Source organism: Megascapheus bottae, unplaced genomic scaffold (assembly GCF_031878675.1).
Source record: "Megascapheus bottae isolate mThoBot1 unplaced genomic scaffold, mThoBot2.hap1 HAP1_SCAFFOLD_164, whole genome shotgun sequence".
Classification (NCBI taxonomy): domain Eukaryota; kingdom Metazoa; phylum Chordata; class Mammalia; order Rodentia; family Geomyidae; genus Megascapheus; species Megascapheus bottae.
Genome location: NW_028327461.1, coordinates 102,297 through 125,570, shown reverse-complemented (window position 1 = coordinate 125,570; position 23,274 = coordinate 102,297). Strand labels below are relative to the sequence as shown.

At 38.4% G+C, this 23,274-nt stretch overlaps 1 protein-coding gene across 1 annotated transcript; it reads right to left on the bottom strand.

Annotated features, from left to right (window-relative positions):
- Window positions 1–202: 202 nt before the first annotated feature.
- LOC150039807 (uncharacterized) lies at window positions 203–22,741 on the bottom strand. The gene is made up of 9 exons (XM_090327581.1): window positions 22,544–22,741; window positions 19,249–19,308; window positions 16,974–17,033; window positions 14,726–14,776; window positions 13,808–13,861; window positions 12,996–13,046; window positions 11,607–11,663; window positions 9,765–9,818; window positions 203–290 (listed from the first exon to the last, which is right to left on the bottom strand). Exons 1-9 carry the CDS (start codon window positions 22,552–22,554, stop codon window positions 203–205), a joined length of 486 nt encoding a protein of 161 aa, XP_090183707.1. The 5' UTR covers window positions 22,555–22,741.
- Between the last annotated feature and the right edge of the window lie 533 nt (window positions 22,742–23,274).

Sequence of the window (23,274 nt, the reverse complement as noted above, 5' to 3'; positions counted from 1 at the left end):
TACCCAGAAAGGAAATTAATTTCTGTGGAAACTTACATTTTTATCTCTTCAAAAGAAAGCTTTAGTGCACAAGTAAAGAAATTTCCTTTCTTAGTAAACCTAACACAATGTTTATTGGTATCATGTATTTTCATTGTACATACAACTCACTACAGAGGAACTCAATCCTTTATGCAATCTGATTTTCAACTTTCCAAGTCTGCTATACCCCCTCCGTACTTCCATTAACTTGTTGTTTTCTTAACTGCTTCTCACCAAAAGAGAGTCCAAACGCTGGACTGTCATCAGAACTGAGAGTCCAAATATCACATTTCTGAAGTATGAAAGAGGCCCACCGGCTCTTTTCACCTCAGAAACACTGAGACTACCTCATTGCTCCTGATTGGGATTCTTACCTCCATTGGCTCAGTGCAAGTGGCATGAAGGCCCTGATAATAGGTAAATAAAGATATGCTTGCTACTTTTCACTTCATAGCAGACCATGACCAAGTATGTGCTAACTGACTCTATCATTTTCTTTTACTTTCAATACAAACAAAATGATTACAGGAGAACACTAAGAAGCTGTCATATAGATTGTGTAATAAATTCACACTACAAATGAATTTACACTCAGATGAAAGATAATACAACTTACCAAATGTTAATGGTTGGGTCACAAACTGCAATTGCAGTTAATGTTGTGTTATCTCTAAAAAATAAAATAAGACACAAACAATTGATTTGGAACATACAGAGGCAATGAAACTTTTCGACAAGGCTGGATACTAAAACCATGACTGTGTTCATGTAGGATCATGTTTGCCATTTGAGCTACAGCTCCATCTCCAGCTCTTCTGTTCCCTCTAGCTCTTTGCTCTGATACTCCGGTGTGAACTAACAGACCAGAACCAAATGAAAAGTAGTATTTTCATTTTACCACAGAAATACAGTTGAATCTGTTCAGGAAATTAAATATGGAACAGTTCCATGCAAGGTAGAAGAATTTTTCCCAGTACCCCTACCACAGTACCTCTTGATATCTTGTATGAATTTCAATAAAATACTCTTCAAGGGAACTCAACCTGAGGTCACAGCTAATACTCTGCTTCCTCTGTTCCTTCTATTCCCTCCTTACTTTCAGTAATCCTAGATGTCTTTACTGACTTACTCTCAGATTGGACCAATGGGTGGCAGGCCAGAAGCAGAGAACTCTTCACTGCTCAGCAGGACAAGGAGAACTCCCTCTCCATACTGGAGTCTCAATCCTTCACTCAATTTGCAAAAAAGACGGAATGGCACAGACAAAATTACACTTCCCTGACCTTCTAAATTGTTCCCACAAACACGGTGCTTATTCTCTCTACAGCTTTCTACACTACTCTGTCTATACTTGGGTATCTGACACATATGGCTGTCCTCTGTCAATCTATGTATGTTCTGCTCCTCATTATCAACATGAACCATTAAATTATGCGCAGTCAAATACTATGGAAGTTTCTAAAGAGACTTTTTCTTCCCAAATTGCTATAATACCCGGAAAACGAACTCTACATATACTATATATGTAAGGGGGTATTTCATGTGCTTTTCTAGAAATGAGGCCTCTCACTCCAATGAAATGATTACCTGTGCTAAATAAAAACTTATGCAAGATTCACAAGGAGTTCTTTTCCTATGACCCTAAAGCACTTTTTACACTGTTTTCGTGGGTTTCCTGATGTTCTGTTTCCCTTGCTATGAAGGAAATTGAGCTGATCAGCCATCTACATTTCTGCTTCCTCTATCCCCTCCTTGCTGGCACTACTGTCCTCTGTCTCTCCAGCCTCTCTAATTCATAAAAGGATTTCTAGTTCATGACTTATTCACCTTAACCTACAGAATATATGTGGAAACAAAAACACAGACATGCTTTGGCTGTTTAGGAATATTTGCTTTTCACATAATATTTCAACCCTAACTTGATGATAAAAAAACTTCTCTTTTACTAAATAAATCACAAACGGTATGAGGGAGGTGTCTTCAGCTGCCACTTCTCCCATGAACAACTGAAATCCTAGGCAAGTCATTCTATATCAGACAGTCTCCTTCCCACAGCAATGAAAGAAGACACATCAGGGATGAACATGGGCATGAGCAGATTCGCTGGTTGGTCTTTTTATCATCATCATCATCTCTTGAGATAGGCATCCAGCACATAATTAGGCAAATTTTTGTTTGGGGCAGAAAACGCACCTTAGCAGTAAGGCATTTTAGGAAAATACACATCAAATTAAAAATCCCCTAATAATCAGCCTTTTCTCTTTCATCGAGACAAAGAGACAAGGAGAGATACAGAGTGAGAGAGAGTGAGAGCAAGAGAGAGAGAGAGAGAGAGAGAGACAGAGACAGAGACAGAGACAGAGACAGAGACAGAGAGACAGAGAGATACAGAGAGAGACAGACAGAGAGACAGACAGAGAGAGACAGAGAGAGAGACAGAGAGACAGACAGAGAGAGACAGAGAGAGAGAGAGAGAGCTCGCAACTGTAACTTGTTTTATCCTCTAGTTATCAGAGAGACGTTTTTAAATTGCTGAGCCTTACAACAAAACTCTAAATTGCCTTTGAACACAACAATAGATTAGGAACAATAACTCTTGACATTTCTTCTTGGAAACACCTAAGATTTTAGAAAGTTATCTACTGATATTACAGCCCAAAAATCTTAGAAAAATAGCAAAGGCCCTGCAGTGTCATCAATACCTAAAATAAAGTTCAATAATCCTAATCACTATCTTTTCAGTGACTATCCTTTTATGTATGACTGTACTTACATACATTTTATTATGCATAGATACACATAGATGAGAGTATATATATATATATATATATATATATATATATATATATATATATATAGACCTTACCCTTCATTGTTGTTTGTTTCATCAAGTTTGGTTGTGGTATAGGATGAGGTGTCCCTACAGGATGAAACCAAATGTCATAGTCAGACTCTCTAATGGTTATTATAGACTTGAATACATATCCATCCTTTCTTTCTTCAATAATCAATTAACCATTCAAAGCATTTTGTTCCATTCCTATGTATTTCAATATTTTCTGTCTTTTATCTTTTGTCTATTTCCAATTGAATTCCATCATAGTATGATAGCAAACAGTAACATTGTCTTTTCTTATATGTGATTGTTAAGACTTCCTTTATACTCTGCCAAGAAACCTCTTTGAATATTTACTGTAGAGGAATATTAGAGGAAGGGAAAGGGAAAAAGAGAATAATGCTGCCTCTATGCTCTAAATATTAATTTCCTTTGTAGAAATCTTAAGGGTTGCTGGGATGATATTTATTCTGAGAATGTTGTGTGGAATATTCTACAGATATGTGCTGCCTTTGGCTCTTGGCCTTCAGTTGAATCTGGTTTCTTGCGGATTCTTTGGAAAGGATCTAACATGGTTGGGATCCATCTACTCATTTATGTTCAGCGATGTCTGTTGTGTCAAATTGGGTGCATTGAGGATTAGTTGCCTTTTTGTTGTTAATCATTGCAGTGTCTTTAGCAAAATGAAATGACTTTCATGTTGTAATACTTTCAAGTTTTCTTTGCCAGATAGGAGTACATTTACATTTGCTTCCTTTTGGGTGCCATTCTTGGAATATCTCTTTCCATCCATTCACATCAGGCCTGTGACTGTCTCTGATAGGGAGGTGGACTTCCTTCTTTCTCTTTCTTACTGTGTTTATGTGCAGGTACTATTGGGCTTCCTCTTAGGGCCTGGGTGCTCTCCCTTAGCTTTCTCTGTGAAGAAGGTACTCTACCACTTGAGCCATACTTCTGGCTTTCAGGAAGTTAACTGGATAAGAATTCCAGAGTTTCCCACCGATATTACTAATTAGATCTCCACTGCTTCGTCCAGAAAGGATTGTATCATTTGGTTGATAATTCAAGGGGCTTGAACTCTGAGCCTGGGCATTGTCCCTGAGCTCTTCAGCTCAGAGCTACCACTCTACTTCTTGAGCCCCAGCACCGCTTTGGGTTTTTTTTGGTTGTTAATGGGAGGTAGGAATCTCTAGGTCTTTAGTGCCTGGGCTGTGTCTGATCCACGATCCACAGTTCTCAGACTCTTCAGTAGCTAGGATACAGGCTCTATGTATCTTTTATTTTTATAAAGACAGAGCTACAAATATCCCAAAGACTTTAGGGATTTTGATAAGACATGAAAGTAAATTGATAAGTACTTGATCAATCAGAGGTCTGATAAACCAAGAAAGAAAGTAAAAATTACTTCAAGCAAATAGAAAAATAAATGATTCTATTGCAAAACACACTAATTTTCATGTGGTAGCTCAAGTTGATATTCCAGCTGTGTAAGACAGAAGTGTAGTCTACAGTGGGGATTTGGTAGTGTGTGTCCGAGGATTGTGAAATGCCTTTTAGATTGTGCTAGTGTTTTTGCAGTATCTCAATCACAACAGGGACATGAAACATATCTTTTATATATTTCTGTTTTTCCAAACAAAGTTAGAAAGATTCCCAGGCACACAATATCAAGATGATATAGAAACTTAGTTAATGTCTTTTCCTTTGTTGGAAAATTTTCCCTGAACATCAGAAATCTGTCTCCACATTTCCCTAGAAAGGAAATTAATTTCTTTGGGAATTTACACTGTTATCTCTTCAAAAGAAAGTTTCTATGCACAAGTAAAGACATTTTCTTTCTTAAAATTAACAAAATGTTTATTGGTATCATGTAGTTTAATTGTACATGCAACTCACTACAGAGAAATTCAATCCTTTATGCAATCTGATTTTCAGCTGTCTAAGTCTGCTCTACTCCCTTATTATTTTCACTAACTTGGCTCTTTTCTTAACTGCTTATGAACAAAATACAAGGAACAACAGCCGAGAAATTGGACTCTCATCAGAACTGACAGTGGGCCTGTCTAAGAAACAGATTTCTGGAGAAGGAAAGAGGCCCAACAACTCTTTTAACCTCAGAACCACTGAGACAACCTAATTGTTCCTGACTGGGATTCGTGTCTCTATTAGCTCAGTGCAAGTTGCACGTAGGCACTGATAATAGGTAAATAAGGATATGATTGCTAATTTCACTTCATGGCAGACCATGACCAAGTATGTACTAATTGACTCTATCAATTTCTACTTAGTTTCAGTACAAAAATAACTATTACATGAGGATACTGATAAGCTGTCACATAGATTGTACACTAAACTCACACTACAAATGACTTTACACTCAGATGACAGATAACACAACTTACCAAATGTTAATTCTTGAGTCACAAACTGCAATTGCAGTTAATGTTGTGTCATCTCTAAACAATAAAATAAAATAAGACACAGAAAACTCATTTGGAACATACTGCAGAAATCAAACTTTTCTACGAGGCTGGGAACTTAAACCATGTCTGTGTTCATGCTAGGATCATGTTTGCCACTTGAGCTGCAGCTCCATCTCCAGCTCTTTTGTTCCATCTAGCACTGTGCTCGAGTACTCTGGTGTGAACTAAGAGACCAGAACCAAATGAAAAGCAGTATTTTCATTTTACCACAGAAATGCAGTTGAATCTCTTCAGGAAATTAAATATGGACCGTTTTAATCCAAGGTAGAAGAATTTTTCCCCGTAGCCTAACACTGGACCTAATGCTATCTTGTATGACTTTCAATATGATGTTGTTCAAGGGAACTTACCCCTGAGGTCATACCTAATATTCTGCTTCCTCTGTTCCTTCTATTCCCTCCTTACTTTCAGTAATCCTGGATGTCTTTATTGACTTACTCTCACATTGGACCAATGGGTGGCAGGCCAGAAGCAGAGAACTCTTCACTGCTCACCAGAACAGTGAGAACTCCCTCTCCTTACTGGAGTCTCAGTCCTTCACCCAATTTGCAAAATGATGGAATGGCACAGACAAAATTGCACTTCCCTGACCTTCCAAATGGTTCCCACTAACATGTTCCTCCATCTCGGTACAGCTTTCTACACAAGTCTGACTGTATTTGGGTATCTGACCTCTTATGGCTGTCCTCTGTAGATCTCTGAGTGTTCTGCTCTTCATTACCAACATGAACCATTAAGTTATGTGCAGTCAAATACTATGGAAATTCCTAAAACTACTTTTTCTCTCCAAACAGCTATAACTAGCTGAATACTAACTCTAAATACTCTTTATATGCTAGGGGTTATTTCCTGTGTTTTCCTAGAAATGAGGCCTCTCTCTCCAATGAAATGTGATAAACAAAGATTTATGCAAGGTGTAAAAGGAGTTTTTTTCATATGACCCTAAACCACTTTTTGCAGTGATTTTGTGGGTTTCCTTATGTTCCATATCCCTTGCTATGAAGAAAATGGAGCTGATCAACCATCTACATTTCTGCTTCCTCTCTCCCCTCCTTGCTAGCACTACTGTCCTCTGTCTGTCCAGCCTCTCTGATTCATAAAAGGATTTGTAGTTCATGAGTTATTTACCTTAATCTACAGAATATATGTGCAAACAAACACACAGACATGCTTTGGGTATTACCTTTCACATAAAATTCCAACCATTACTTGATGGTAAAAGACTTCTCATCCACTAAAAATATCACAAATGGTATGAGGGAGCTGTCTTCAGCTGTCTGTTTTCCCCAGAACATGTGAAATCCTAGGCAAGTCATTCTATTTTAGCCAGCCTCCTTCCCACAGCAATGAAATGAGTCATATCAGGGATGATCATGGCCATGAAAAGATTCTCTGGTCTTTTCATCATCATCTCTTGAGACAGACATCCAGCACATAATTAGGCAAATTTTTGTTTGGGGCTGAAAACACACCTTAACAGTAAGGCATTTCTGGAAAATACACATCAAATTTAAAAACCCCTAATGACCAACCTTTTCTCAGTCATTGAGACATAGAGAGAGACAGGGAGAGACACACAGAGACACAGAGAATAGACAGAGAGAGAGAAACAGAGACAGTCAGTCAGACAGACAGACAAAACCCCTGTACCTTGCTTTATCCTCTAGCTAGACAAAATGGAGTCACCAGGGAGAAATTTCTTAACCTGCTGAGTCTTACAGCATAACACTGAATTGGTTTTGGCCACTACAATAGATTAGGAACAAGAAGAATTCATGGTATTTCTTCTTGGAAATACCTTAGATTTTAGAAAGGTCTCTACTGATACTAGAGCCCAAGGATCTTAGAAAAATATCAAAGGCTCTGCAGTGTCATCAATACTTAAAATTAAATTCTCTAATCTCTATCACTTTCTTTTCTGTAACTATCCATTCACGTGTGTCTGGACTTACCAACATGCAAATATGCATAGATACACATAGGTGAGAGTGTATGTATATTTAGACCCTACCCTTCCTTTTTGTTTCTTTCAGGAAGTTCAGTTGTAGTATCAGATGACAGTTCTTCATTTTGGGGCAAAATCTCTTACCTCTCATACATTTCCCACAGAGTTTCCTTCACTGCTTAGGTTTGACAGCAGACTATATTATTCCTACCTATGTCTCACAGCTGGGATCTCATGCCTATACCATATTGCTCTGCTACTTCTTGTTTAACATGTTGACATCTGTTTGTGTATGCACACATTTCTTGCCTTCATTCTGACATTAGGAATACGCATAGATATGTATATATGTAAATACCATCACATCATTGACAGCCTTCAAGGATATTAACTCACATTTCCATCCTAGATCACACATTATGTCCTACAGCCAATTCTCAGGATAGAAGTGTATTGGAATATATAGGCAGGCATGACACATAACTTTAGCATACATGTTCAGTCAAAGAACAATTTACTTTATACAAATGATCAATTTTCACTACTCATAGCAAATTGCTACCTCATAGGATACCATACATAATGATAGATAAAATCAGAAGATAGATGAAACTAGGTCATCATTTTGATTATAATAAAAATGATATATTAACATTTAGTGATTGTATAACTATCCTTCACTTAACAATAGATTACCACAGACCCCACAAAAGCATTTATTTCAAGCTGAAATAAATATGTACTTTGATGATAATCAAGTATTTTACTCATATCTTTACTGACACTCACTAAGTCAACTTACTGCCAGTCATACAGGGACAATTTTAGGCTAATACACAAAGAAGAAGAGAATCAATCCGTCTCTGGGTTGGCAGCCACCAAATAACAAAGAAGCAATGAAACAAGGATATATCACAGAAATAAATGAGAATGGGAGCAATATGTCTCTTCTGATCAATCAGAAACTTAGGGGAATATGCATTATTGTATCCAATGAAAGTGCCAATGGTAGTAGAGTAAGTTTGAAAACCCCTGCCCCAATGATATGCTGGCTGCTGAATACCCATTTTTAAGAGTGAGGATGGAAAGGAAGAGTGTATGTCTAGAAAATAATCAAATGAAAGTAATAACAAGCAGTTCTTGACATGTAAAAAAAAAACCCAGACTACAGCAATCACTGGAAAAAGATGTCAAGAAGAGCAGGAAATTATGGCAAATACATCAAATAAACAACCAGGAATAGTTATTGTAAAGATAGAGGTATATAGTGCAGGAAAATGCTTTTCTATAAAAACAACATCATGAGACCTACAAGGAGAAATATACTTGAAGAGTATATTACATGCATTCATATCCATTGCTAGAAAGGAAGGATCATTCAGACAAAAATGCCAATCACAAAACATCAAAGTTTACCACATTTCAAATTTGTCTAGAAGACACTTCAAAACATTTCATTTTCTAACTGAAGAATATACATTCTACCAGAAAATCACATGTTAAGCTAATAACCACGTTAGAAGAAACTGAAACAAAAATTGGATATACCAATGTATCTTATTTTTACAAAGCAATAGAGATACAAAAAGAGAGAGGACAAAACAACGCATGAAAGTTAACTGATAGACACTTGAATGATCGGGGGACTGATAAACCAAGAAAGAAATTTAAAGTGTCTTGAAGCAAATGAAAACAAATTGATGATATTGAAAAACATACTAACTTTAATGTGACAGCTCAACATGATAGTCAAGAAGTGTGAGGTAGAATAGTAGTCACAGGGTGGGGAGTTTTGGAGGTGGGTACAGAGTCAGTGGTGTATTAGCACAGAAGGAGTCACACCTAATGTTTTACAGAGCCCAGTAGGAGCTTGTTGGAAAGTTACTGAATGCTTCCCCTTTTTGTCACACTGGAGTGTGATGACAGGACATTCTGTTTGCCTGCTAGGCAAACACTCGACCACCTGAGTAATGGCCTAAGTCATTTGGTGCTGTAGATGTCTTTCCAGGAAGGTCTTCCTTCTGTCTAGGTCTGGAAGTGGCCTCAGATCATCACTTGGTTATCTGTGCTCCTGGGAGAAGGGAATACAGCTGTGAGCTCCTAGGACAGGCTCATTGCTTGAGATAAGGGTCTCAATAACTTGTTTTCCATGCTGGCTTCTACATAGGATCACCTCCAATTTCCACATACCACACAGTCAGTGTGACAGGCAGACCCTTCCTGATGCATATTTCTTTCATTTTCCTAGCAGCACTGGTGATCCAACACAGAATCTTTCACTTTCTGAATTGCACTGCATCACACATGTCACCGCTCCTTTCATGCTGTTTGTATTTCTTCAAATACAAGGGCTCAGCTCCAGCCTTATGAATGTGGATACTTATGTGTCCATGTACATACATTCATATAAAATATGTACATAAACTTCTACATATACATTTGTCTAGCACTCTATTATATGGCTTGGATTATAGCTTACCTTTCAGTCACACTGTCATCATCATGTGCTGAACAAAATTCAAATGCAGATGTGCTATAGGGACAAAAAATACATATAGTCAGATATCACATGAATAATTAAACTTCATATTCTGGGTCAAATTATTTTGCAAGTCACAAAACAGTGGACTATGCTTCTTCCCTATAACTGAGATATTCTTCACACACTTGATTTCAAATCAGCACAACATTACAGTTTAAGATTATCAAAGAAATATACTTGGTGATAAAATATTAACAATAAGCGTTCTAAAGTAATTGTGTATCTAGCTCACTGGGTCAGAAAAGAAGACAGGTGCAAGGTCATCTCCAAAGGTAAAGAGAACACATTACTCATTGAGTCACCAAGACACTAGGCCACAACTTCCTAAGGAGAAGGCAGGGTAGTCATCTATCCATGATCTTCATCACATGTAATCAAAACCTCCAGTTTTCCCAAGTAACTGAAGACAGAGGAGAGAAAGTAACCATGGAGTCATTACTTGCTCTGAACGATACTGCTATATCCTCCATTCACATGTTGGGATAATCTTCAGAGTATGTGGTGCCAAGATTGAACATTATTACCATATCAATCCAGTCACTTTGAGACTTGGCAACAACCTTTCCATATAAAGAAGAGAGAGTAGTTTGGGAAGGGACATATTTGGTCTGGGACAATTCCATACAACAAAGCCATATCCATACAACAAAACTTTTATGCTCATTGTTTGCAACTAAGAATAAACATGAAACACGTATAAATGTGAGGCGGGTTCCATCAACAGTGATGATGAGTGGGTACTTGTAGAACCAGCTTCAGCTGCTGTTGAAGGTTCCTCTACGCCCTGCCAACTGCAGCCTGTTCCTGGCTCTTTCCAAATTCTTTGTTTCTTGCTCTTTCAGGATTCTTTTGTCCTTCACCCAATCTGAAAAATCTCATACCAAAGCATTTTGAATGAAATGTTCTTTTAGATTGTGTGGGTGTTTTTACAGTGTCTTAAACACAACAGGGACACGAAACATTGCTTTCTTGACATGTTTCTCTTTTATCCAGATAAGTTTCTGTTTTATCCAAAGAAACAAAGTTAGAAAGACTCCTGTACACACTGTATTCAGATCAGATAGAAACTAGGTTAATGGTGTTCTCTAGTGCTGGAAACCTCCATGAACATCACAATTCTCAGTCTGCACATTTGTCTACTTGGATAGGTATGTTCAGTATCCATACATGCTAAGAAACTCAATTGGAGGTGTCTTAGAGAAATTAAACTCTTCTACTTGCAAAAGGTAAGACTTTTCCCTAAAAGTTAAGAATACTATGACCCAATAAATCTACCTGATCTGATGGAGAATAACCTCTTCTGGTTTCAGTTCAACTAATTTCAATGGAAATCAAGACTTAGATATCATCTAAATATCAGCATTCTAGGTGTCCTCTATTCCCTGGTGACTTTCCTGCCTCTAAGATAGGGACAAGGAACAGAAGTCTAGAAGCAGGGCTACCATTGATTGTGGTTGCAGGCATCTATAGAAGGAAGGATATAATCTTCCTTTATGGGCCATATAGACCGCTGGGATTACTTTTTTGTTTCAGAAAGGGATTCCCAGCTGCCTGGGCTCATGTGACTAGCTGACAGGCACTGTGGTGATCTAAGGATTTGAGATGCTAGTACTTGACTTCATAGCACCCCATGAGCCAGTGTATTTTGATCTACTCTATCATTTTCTAATAAGTTTCAAACCAGATCATGATTACCTGCAGATATGGACAGGCAGTCCTGTGTAGTCTGAAGACACATTATCCTCCAAAATGATATATTACTAAAAAAAATCAACTCACCAATTACTGTTGTCTTCATTAGAATGAAAAACAACCGTTGTCAAGTCGTTGTCTTCACTGTGGACATATTAAACATATACAAAAATCAGGTTGCACCATGTTGGAAAAAAATCACACATTTTTTTCTCACACTACTAGGTATAGAAATTATGACCTTGAGTATGCCACACAAGTATCTGCCAATGGAGCTGTATCTCTAGCTTTTCTGTCCCTAACATCCCTTATCTCCAGTACTCAGGTCTCAACTCAGAGCACTATCTGTGATACTCTCTGTTCATGGTATGGTGAATCTTTGTGCCTAGGCTTGCTTGATCAGTGATCTTTCCACTTGGGCTTTCACCAGAATGTACGATGGATGTGCATGCTTTTGGTTCATATGTATAATTATCTCTACACAGGTGGCAAAGATCAGAGGACAGCAATATGAAAACATCCAGGGTAGAAATTTATTTTTGTAATTGTCCATCTCCAAGGATCCAGTAAAATGTTGCACTGTATGTGTGGTTCCAGAAGCAGAGCCTCAGGTATAAGCAACAAAGTAGACTATTCCTGAAGCCCTGACTAGAAGCCATAGTATCAGAGTACCCCATCCCACATGCTCGTGGACCCAATCTGTCTCCAAACTCTTTTATTTGAAATGTGAATTTTTTCATGATCCCTGTATTCACATGTGAGCAGTAAGAAGTAAAATAAAATCATAATGCCATGGATTCATCTCTTTCACCAGTATAAATGCTGTCTATAATCTGAAAGGGTATCAATGTATGTGAATTAATGCACCTTCTATCTATCAAATATCATGTAACCCTTTTACTAATTACAATAAAAAATGCTGTCTATAAAGTGTTCATAGTGTCATCAACCTTAGAACCACAGTGTTTAAAATGTGGCATGAAGTGGACAATGAAAATATTATGCATAAATGAAGTTTTGGATCTAGAGAAAGAGCACACCCATCAGAGAACTGGGCATAACCAGCAAAAATATGGGAAAGAGTTGTACAAGAGGTTATTTACCCCTTTCACAATGAAACAAACTTGTAGTCTCTTTGGTATGACATTTTATTTCTTCACCTTGAAAAAATTCATTTGGTCAGAACAAATGCATGGAATTGTGTGTCACTGCTGTAACACCAAAGGAACAAATCTAATTCTAGTAGGATCTCATATATCAGCAAGGTGTGGATTGTCTAGGAATTTTGCTTCACTGCTTACTGAAATAGCAAAACACTTTTATGAGACTCGTTTCTCATTTATTCAACAACCATGGAAAAGGAGTAATATTACAGACAAAAGCTGCACTGAGAACATTTTGAACATAATTTCCAGAAACACTCTGCTTAACAACCATGTATATTTATATATCTTTATCTACATATAGATATCTGACCTTTTTGTCAATTCGTCTGTCCCAACTTCTGTTGGATCTTTTCCATCCGTGCTAGAGGATTAAACGATAGTCAAATGCCATGTGAACTCATAGTCTTAGTTTTTTATTCAAATTGGCTACAGTTTATCTAACACAAATAAATTCATAGGAGTAGAAATAATACATAACTTAGCAAAATGAACAAAGGTATTTCCATTTTTCCCTGGAAAGGAAAATTAATTTCTTGTGTAAAAGAAAACTTTTATGCATGATTAAAGTCTTTCTTTCCTAGTAAACTTAGCACAATGCTATTGATATTATGCAGTTTAATGCTAGTTGGAACTCACTTCAGAGGAATTCAATGCTTTAGAACTTCTAATTTTCTGCATTCTAAGTCTGCTCTACTCCCTCTGTCCTTTCATTTATTTGGTTGTTTTTTTTAACTGCCTCTCACAAATGGACAAGGAACGGTAGCCGAAGAAGAAGGATTCTCATCAGTTCTGATAGTGGGTATCAGAATTCTGGAGAATGAAAAAGATCTGTTGTTCGTTTCATTGAGAAACCACTAAGACCATTCTCACTGTTTCTAACTGGGATTCTTACCACTGTTGGCTCTGTGAAAGTTGCATGCAGGAACTGATATGTAAATAAGGATTTGGTTGCTAGGTTTCACTTCAAAGCAGACCATGATCAAGTGTGTGTTCATTTATACTATCATTCTCTATTTCAATACACACAAGGATTACATGAGAACTCTCTGAGAAGCTGCCATATTGATTGGGCATTGTACTTACATTGAAATCAGTTTAACTTTCAGATGATAGACAACTCACCAAATGTCAATGTTTGAGTCACAAACCGCAGTGGCTGGAAACGTCGTGACATCACTAGTAATGAAATAAAATTAGAAACAGATAATTGAGTTGGACCATGTAGAGGAACTCAAACATGTTTTATACAAGCTGGATATCGAAATCATGGCCTTGCTCCTGCTAGGAAAATGTTCTGCCCCTTGAGCTACATCTACATCTCCAGCTCTTGTGTTCCCTCGAGTGATTTTCTCTGGTACTGCAGTGCAAAGCTGAGAGGCATGTTATTAAATGAAAAGCAGTATTCCATTTTGCCATAGAAATGGAATTGTATCTCTTGGGGATATTAAATATGGACCTCAGAAAATTAAAGGTTTCATCCAAGATGGAAGAATTTTTCTCAGTACATCTACCACAATGCCTAATTCCATCTTGTGTAACTTTCAATGCAAGTCAAAGGAACTCAACCCTGAATTCCCTAATTTTCTGCTTCCTCCATTCCTTCAATAATCTGGGATATCTTTACTGATTTCAACTCTCAGATAGGAACAATGGACAGTAGGCCAGAAGCAGGACTTCCATCAATATAATGGTGGGCTTTTCAGTATCACCATTGTGGAGAATGCAGGGTCAATCCACACTCAATAAGAACTTTAATAGTAGGCTCTACACACCATTTCACCACAGGGTTAGTTCTGAGTAGGACTGTCACCTCCGTTGGCTAATAGAAAGCAACATACAAGCACTGACATTAGGAAAAATTTGGTTGCTTCCTAGACTACAGAGCAGCCAATCCACCAGTGTTTTTTGACCAACGCAATCATCCTCTATTTGTGTCAATATTCAAAATGACTTCATAAAGATATTCCTAGGCTGTCTGTATAATCTGTATTGTCCTCAGACTCCAAAATGGTTGTACACTGAGATGTCAAATCAACTCACCAAACATTTGCGCTCGGTTCAGATATGAGGACCTCTAATGTGTGGTGCTCACTATAACAAAATACAAAACATAGAGACAATTAAGTGGGACACTGGGAGAAGAAACAATGCATTTCCCTAAAAGGTTGGGGGTTTAAACTATGGTTTTCGCTAGATATGCATTTGAGTTGTGTATCTAACTGTTCTATAGCTTCAATCCCTGTCTCTGAAACTGCAGCTTAAAGTTTGGGCCCAGTGCTGAATGAAGCTTCTGAGGACAGAAGATTGCTTTTGTCTATGCTGACTCAATCATCCCTTGCTGGCTGTGCTCTCAGGATGATCTGGCATGGGTAGATGAACCACTGTCAGACCTCTGTGATCTACTGGATCATGTACTGAGAGAACTGAAGACAGATGACAAAAACAAAGTCACTAAGGAAAAGAATGTGTCTGAAAGGCTAATTCAGTTCAGCAGCAAAATGCTGATAAGGGAATCTACAGATCAAGAATGGAAGCAACAGGGCCGGAAGTTTGGCCTAGTGGTTACAGTGCTTGCCTAGCATGCATGAAGACCCAGGTTCGATTCCTCGGTACCACATACATAGAAAAAAGCCGGAAGTGGTGCTGAGGCTCAAGTGGTAGAGCTCTAGCCTTGAGAAAGTCCAAGGACAGTGCTCAGGCCCTGAGCCGAAGCTCAGGACTGGCAAAAAAAAAAAGAATGGAAGCAACACCCGTGGCACAAGAACAAAAGGAGCACAAGGCCAAATACCACAGCAACTGCACAGGAACACACACACACACACACACACACACACACACACACACACAATTGGTAATTTCCTTGATGAAGAATGTGATCTTGTGAGAAAACCCAGCAACTGTCCATTTCAAAAATTACAATCATGTCTTGATGCCAAGACTTTAAGGCTTTACCCAAATAAATGACGTCTGTGCACTATTCATGGAGTCAGAAACCTTCGATTCACATTTATGAAAAAGTTGCATTAACTGTACAGAAGAACATGGCATCTGCCAAATAGGATAGAAATCTAAAGGAGGAGTGGATGGACCAAACAATTGTCCAAGCCAAAAGGGAGACTTTGTGGAGACATTCTCTTCTACTGTCTCGAACAAGAGACAAATGTTCACAGCCACTTTCAGACCTATAATCCCCAGTCGTGGGAGGTAAATTGTTAGTGCACAAGTTCTTCCTTTGTGATCCTTTGTTATTGCCATCCTAGAAAATGTGTACAAACCCTTCAATCTGTGTCTCATGCCCAGGTGGTCTGATCAGAGTTTTCTAAGAGTTCCCTTCACTGCTCACAAGGACCGGGAGAATTCACTTTCTCCTGGAGTCTGACTGAGTCCTTCACCCAACTTTCAGAAGGATGGAATGGCACAGACAAAATCGCACTGCCGTGACACTCCAATAGTTCTCCACATTCTATGTGCTCAGTCTCTGAACATCTTTGTACACATGTATATCCATAATCTGGTATCTGTTATTTTATGCTGACCTCTCTAGATATACGTGTGATCTGCTTTGAATCATTAAATTATACACAGTAAAACACTGTGGAAATTCCTAAAACTATTTTTCACCCAAATTTGGTACAATTCATCAAAAACAATCACAAAATATACTATTTTTGGAAGGGGGAATTTCCTAGAAATGAGGTTCTTGGTCCAAAGAAATGTTGACCTCTGATAAAGGAATCTTGTATAAAAGATTGACAAAGAATTCTTTCCTTATGGACATATATTGTGGATTTGTGTCTTTCCTTATTTTCCATTTCACTTGCTATGCAGGAAATCAAGCTGATATACCATCTACACTGCTGCTTCCATGACTCCCTCAGTTCCCACTTGCTGGTGCTACTGTTGGCTGTCTTTCTAGCCTCCTTGATTGATAGAAAGATCTGTAGGCTCCCATCCAATGTGATAGTATGCCTTTCAAGGTAACAGAGGAGTGGAGTATGAAGAAGTGATTCAGGTTCCATTAGTGTTTTTTTATGTGAAATCTGTTTCCAATACATTCAATTGGTGTGAGTTTTATACATGAACTGTGACCATCTTCATTTCCCTTTATAGATCCTACTACTTGACTTTCAAAGAAAACAGGAACAATTGTCCTTTGACCTTTTCTATTCTTATTTATGTCAAAACTTAAAACAAGGATGTACTGATACTGATCGACTGTCATATATATTGTCTACGGTTACAACACTTTACATTGTTTATCACTCAGTTGACAAGTACATGGACTCACCATATGTTGAGGGCCGGCCAGGACTGGGATACATTTCCCCTCTGGGTGTCAGATTCCACACTGTGAAGAAATTAAAGACATACACAAAAATTGAGCCAGAACAGTACAGAAAAATATCTACATTGCTGGGTATTGAAACCATGGCAAGCATGGGATCTGATATTAGAGCTCCACCTCCACCTCTGCTATCCCTGCCAGGCCTCCTTGAAGTATTGAGGTTTGACTTCAGAATCTTGGGTTAGATGAAGCTGCATAGGAGTGATTCGAGTTTTGGCAATGCTGCCTCATCATGTGAACCTCTGTTTTCTCTTAGAATGGCAGGGAATGGACTGGTGAACCACTGAATAACATTTCGTGGAAGATCTGATGATAGCAAGTGGAAGGCACTCAGAGTAGAAATGGCTTTGAATGGCTATTTCCAATCCTGCACCAAAACATTGGACTACAAATGTGGAGTTTGAGTGATAATGCGTTATATTAGAGCACAAGAGCAGAGGGGCATGTCATAATACCAGTGCATAATCATATGAATACACATAAACACACATATCACACACACACACACACACAAACACACACACATACAAACACATAGGTTAAACAGTCCATAATTTCTTTGGTTGAGTATGTGATTTCTTTGGAACACCCAGTCACTCTTCACTTCAGCAATTAAAATCATGTCTTGATCCCAAGACTTTAATGATTCGCCCAAGATAAATGATGCTATACAATACACATCAACTCATAAACCCTGGATTCATATTTGTTAAAAATTGGCATTGGGATGGGAATTTGGCCTAGTGGTGGAGTGCTAGCCTAGCACATGAAGATCTGGCTTCAATTCCTCAGTACCACACACATAGAAAAAAAAAGCCAGAAATGGTGCTGAGGCTCAAGTGGTAGAGCTCTAGACTTGAGAAAATCCAAGGACAGGATTCAGGCCCTGACCTCAAGCCCAGGACTGGCCAAAAAAATGTTAGTATTTACTGTACAGAAAGAATGGCATGTGCCAAGTAGGTCAGAAAACTAGAGGATGAATCCATGGGCAAGAAAACTATCACAACAAAATGGGACTTTGTGCTTCAATTATTTTCTTCATCCTTGAGTCACAGCCAAGTGTGCATGGGCCCTTGGAGAACTGAATCGCCTCAGTGCTCTCAAATACATTGTCAGTGCAGAAGCTACTTCATTATGATTTGTCACTGAGCTCTAGAAAACATACACAATCCCTTGGAATAAAGTCTCATGGAGGTGATCTGATTATAGATTTTTCTAAGAGTTCTCTTTATGGCTCACTAGAACAACAGGAACTCCATTCTCCTCACTCATCTTAGTCATTCACCCAACTCGTGAAAGGATGGAATGGCACAGATAAAAGTGCACTACTGTGACATTCAAAATACTGCCCACAAACTTGATGCATACTCTCTGTACAACTTTATACACATACCTATCTATATTCCAGTATCTGACCCTCATGGCTGACTTCTCTAGACATACATTTCCTTCCCCTTATTATCACTACTTTATCTTTAAATTATACGCAGTCAAATACTATGTTAATTCTCACACCTACTTTTTTCCCAAAGTATCTATAATTCATCAAAAACTATCTATATATTGTATATGCAAGAGAGTACTTCCTGAATTTTCCTGGAAAATGATGCTTCGTACTGTAATAAATGTTCACCTCTGCCAAACAAAGTTTTTATTCAACATTGGCCAAGAGATCTTGCCTTATGAATGTACACAGTGTTGACTGTGGCTTTGTGGCTTCCCTTATTTTCCATTTCACTTGCTATGTAGGAAATCAAGATGACATATCCTTTACATTTCTGCTTCCGTAGCTCCTCTGTTCCCTACTTGGTTGCAGTATTAGTGGCTGTCTGTCCTACCTCTCTGATTGATAAAAGGATCTGCAGGACCTCTATCTGATGTGATGCTGAGTCTTTCAAGGTAACATAAGTGTGGGGTATAAAGAACTGATTCAGGCTCCTTTAGCTACTTTGTATGTGAAATCTGATTCCATTCCATTCAATTAGTGTGAGTTTCATATATTCACTGTGACCATCTTCATTTATCTGCATAGATCCTGGAACTTGACTTCCAAAGAGAATAGGAACAGTTGTTTATTGGTGTGTTCCATTGTGGCCTGTTTATTTTCAAAACTGAAAACAAGGTTGTACTAACACTGTGTGCCTGCCATGGGTATTGTCTATGGTTACAACACTGCATATTGGTTAGCATTGTGATGAGAAGTACACGGGGGACTCACCAGATGTTCAGGGCCGGCCAGGACTGGGACAACTTTCCCCTCTGGGTGTAAGTGTCCACACTGTGAAGAAATTAAACACATACGCAAAAATTGAGTCTAAAAAGTAAAGAAAACTATCACTTTCTATCTACAATGCTGGGTATTGAAACCATGGACTTCTCCATGCCAAGCATGGGATCTGCTACAGGAGCTACCCCTCCACCTCTGCTATCCCTACCAGGCCTCTTTGCAGTACTGAGATTTGACTTCAGAAGCCTGCACTAGATGAAGCTGCATGGGATGAGACTAGCATTTGGCAACGCAGTCTCATCACATGAACCCCTGTTGTGCCCTCAGCATGGCCAGGAATGGATTGGTGAACCACTGCTCAACTCAATAATGACATTTACTGAGAGGACTGATGATAATAAATGGAAGGAAATCAGATAGAAATGGCTTTGAAAGGACATTTCCAATTCAAAATATTGGCAACAAAATATTGGACTGGAAAGGAAGAGTTGAAAAGAAAATATCAGACTTAAGCACAAGAGCAGAGGGGCAGATGTCATAATACCAGAGTACCAGCACACAAACACACATATACACACACACACACACACACACACACACACACACACACACACACACACACACACTCTCTCCCTAATTTCTTTGAGAATATGATTTCTTTGGAACACCCAGTCACTGTTCATTTTCACAATTAAAATCATTCTTGATGCCTAGACTTCAATGCTTTACCCAAGGTTATTGATATCTACACACTATTCATTGAGTCATAAATCTTGGATTTAGATTTTGAAAAAGTATTCACTGTACCAAAAGAATGTGTTATTTGTACACACTGGAATTCTATGCTGCTGTCAGAAAGAATGACATTGCCCATTTGTTCGGAAATGGGAAGACTTAGAAAAAAATCATATCAACTAAAGTAAGGCAGACTCAAAGGAACTTAGGCTCAGTGGTTTCCCTCATTTGTCATAATCAGTGGAAACCTTGGGCTGTCCTAGCAGAGATTTGCAATAGGGCAAAAACCTTGATACAAAAGGCCATAGAGTAGGACGCTAAATCAAAGGATTTCTAGGATGTAGAAACATAAGCCATATAATGAATGATTGTTGTTCTTAAGGTACTATGTTATCTCTCATCTCTTTTGCTGTCCCTTGGTTATCTCATATTGTTACAGTATCTCACTTTGTTACCTGATATATCGGATATATTTCTTTTTGGTTATTTGAAATTGGATAGGGAAGGGGGGGAAACTAGATGAGGGGTGGGGGTGGGGGGAGGGAAATGGGGATCAAGACATGTGAAAGGTTACCAATGTATGTGAAGTGATGCACCATCTATCTGGCAAATATCATATAACCCTTCTATTAAGTACAATAAAAATATATGAAAAAATAAGAATGGCATGTGCCAAGCAGGGCAGCAATCTAGAGGAGGAATCATGGGCCTGACAATTGTCCACAACCAGGAAAACAGGGAAAAGGGATCTACAAGGAACTTCCTTTTCCTCAGCCCTGTGTAGGTGCCAAGTAGCTGTGGGCCCTTTGATTTGAGCCCTATATCCCCCAGTGTTGTGATGTAAATTGTTACTGCGGAAGCTACTTTTTCTGTGATCATTTGTCATTGCAGTCTACAAAATGTGTACAGTCTCTCAGAATAGGGTCTTATAAACAAGCTATCCTATCAGAGTTTTCTAAGATTTCTCTTTACTGTTCACTGAAACATCAAGAACCCCATCTCCTCACTGGTGTCTCAATCATTCACCCAACTTTAAAAGGACAGTATGGCATAGATAGAGCTGCACAGCTGTGACATTCAAAATAGTTTCCATAATGCAGGGATCAAGTGACTAAAATCCTAGCTACTCAGGAGGTTGAAATCTGAGGATCATATTTCAAAGCCAGCCTTGCCACTGTAATTTCCAATGAGACTGGAATCTCCAGTTAGCCACCAGAAACCCAGAAGTAGTGCTATGGCTCAAGTGGTATAGCCCCTGCCTTGTGCTGAAGAGCTCAGGGACAATAGCACACAGGCCCAGAGTTCAAGTCCCCATCCTACAAAATAAAATCAAAGAAAATAATCGGTCCTACATACTTATTTAGTCTCTGTATATCTTCATACATATGCCTATCTATGTTCATTATTTGACCTATCATAGCTGACCTCTCTAGATAGAGATGGGATCTGCTTTGAATCATTAAATTAAGCACAGTCAAATACTATGTACAATCCTATATATACTTTTTTAATTTTTGCTAATTCTGGAGCCTGAACTCAGGGCCTGGGCACTGACCTTGAGCTTTCTCAAGACTAGCGCTATATCACTTGAAACACAGCATCATTTCCAACTTTTCCTGTGTATGTGTTACCAAGAAATAGAACCGAGGGCTTTCTGCATGCTAAGCAAGCACTCTACCACTAGGCCATACACCGGGCCCTTCCTATATGTACTTTTTCACACAAATTAGCTGCAATTCACTGAAGACTAACTATAAATATGATATATATATATATATTCAAGAGGGTATTTCTTGTGTTTTCCTAAAAAAGAGACTTTGGGATCTAACTAAATGTTCATCTCTAAAAAACAAAGCTTTTAGACAAGACTGATGAAGAATTCTTTCCTTGTGAACCTACACCAATGTTTTCTGTGGTTTTGTTGTTTCCTATATTTTCTTTCCCTTGCTATGTAGAAGCTGAATCTGATATATCACCCAAATTCTGCTTCCAGGTCTCCTTTTATCCCTTTTGCTCGTTATGTAGAAACTCCAGCTGATATGGCTTTTAAATTTTGTATCCTTGTTCACTGTTTTCCACTTCATGCATTATAATAAAAATTCCAGCTGATATATCATCAAAATGTTTGATTCTGTTTCCCCTTTACTCCTTGCTTCCACCAATACTAGCTTTCTTTCCTGCCTGTCTTATGGAGAAAAAGATCTGCACAGCGGAAGCAAGATTCCTATCCATCATGATGGTGGTATTTCAGGTGAAATAGTCCTGGCTTTTGACACATTTATCCTGATTCCTTTAGCTACTTCATATCTGAATTCCTCCTCACTTCAAACTAGTCATTGTGACTTGAGTGCCTGACCTGTGATACTCTTTTAGCTCCTCATAGTTAACTTTAGAACAGCCTATGAGAAAGTTTCTTTTGACCTCTTTCCTTTGGTATTTATTTTCAAAACAGATAATAGTTACATGATATGGTTGGGCAGTAATATCAACTTTGTCTTGGTACCATATTTCAAAATGATTTTACTTTCAGATGACAGGTAAATCCACTCACCAATTGCTCATGCTGGATCAACAGCTGCTGCCAGAGCCCAGTTTACATGGACTCAGGCATGCCTATCACAGCATCTCAACTGCAGTATTTTAAACAGAAGGAAGCCTGGTGGTGCTGGCATACGCTGGTAGTTCTCCTCTGTAGGAGATAGAGCTGAGGCTCAGGGTTGAAGCCAGCTGCAGCCAACAGTCCCTGAGACTCTCATCTACAATTCACAAACAGAAATGGAGATATGGCACAAAGTATCTGAAAACTAGCTCCAAGCAAAAGAGCTCAGGGACAGTGCTAATGTCCTGAATTTTAAGTACCAAGACCACAAAAAGAAAAAGAGAAAGAAAGAAAGAAAAAGAAATGTGTTTAATTTGTGAATGTGTGACATATCATTTCCATAGAGTTGACATTTATTAACAAAGAAAGTATAGGTATATTCTCAATCTCATCAGCCCAGCTTGGGACTTTTACTCATGGTTTAAAGCATCTTTGAATCCCATGACTTACATATTATATTTGTTGAGGGTCAACACTGCTACAGTGTAATCCGGATATATCTCAGTATAGTATCACTAGGTAACAAACCATTCACCTAAGAGAAGGAAAACACAGAAGAATTTCACACTGATTGTGTTGAAAATATACTTAATATACCAAACATTATGGAAAGTCATGCACACAGAACTGTTTTAGGTGGTGGTGAGCCTTTTAAAATCTATAGCCTATGAAACCTTGAAAGC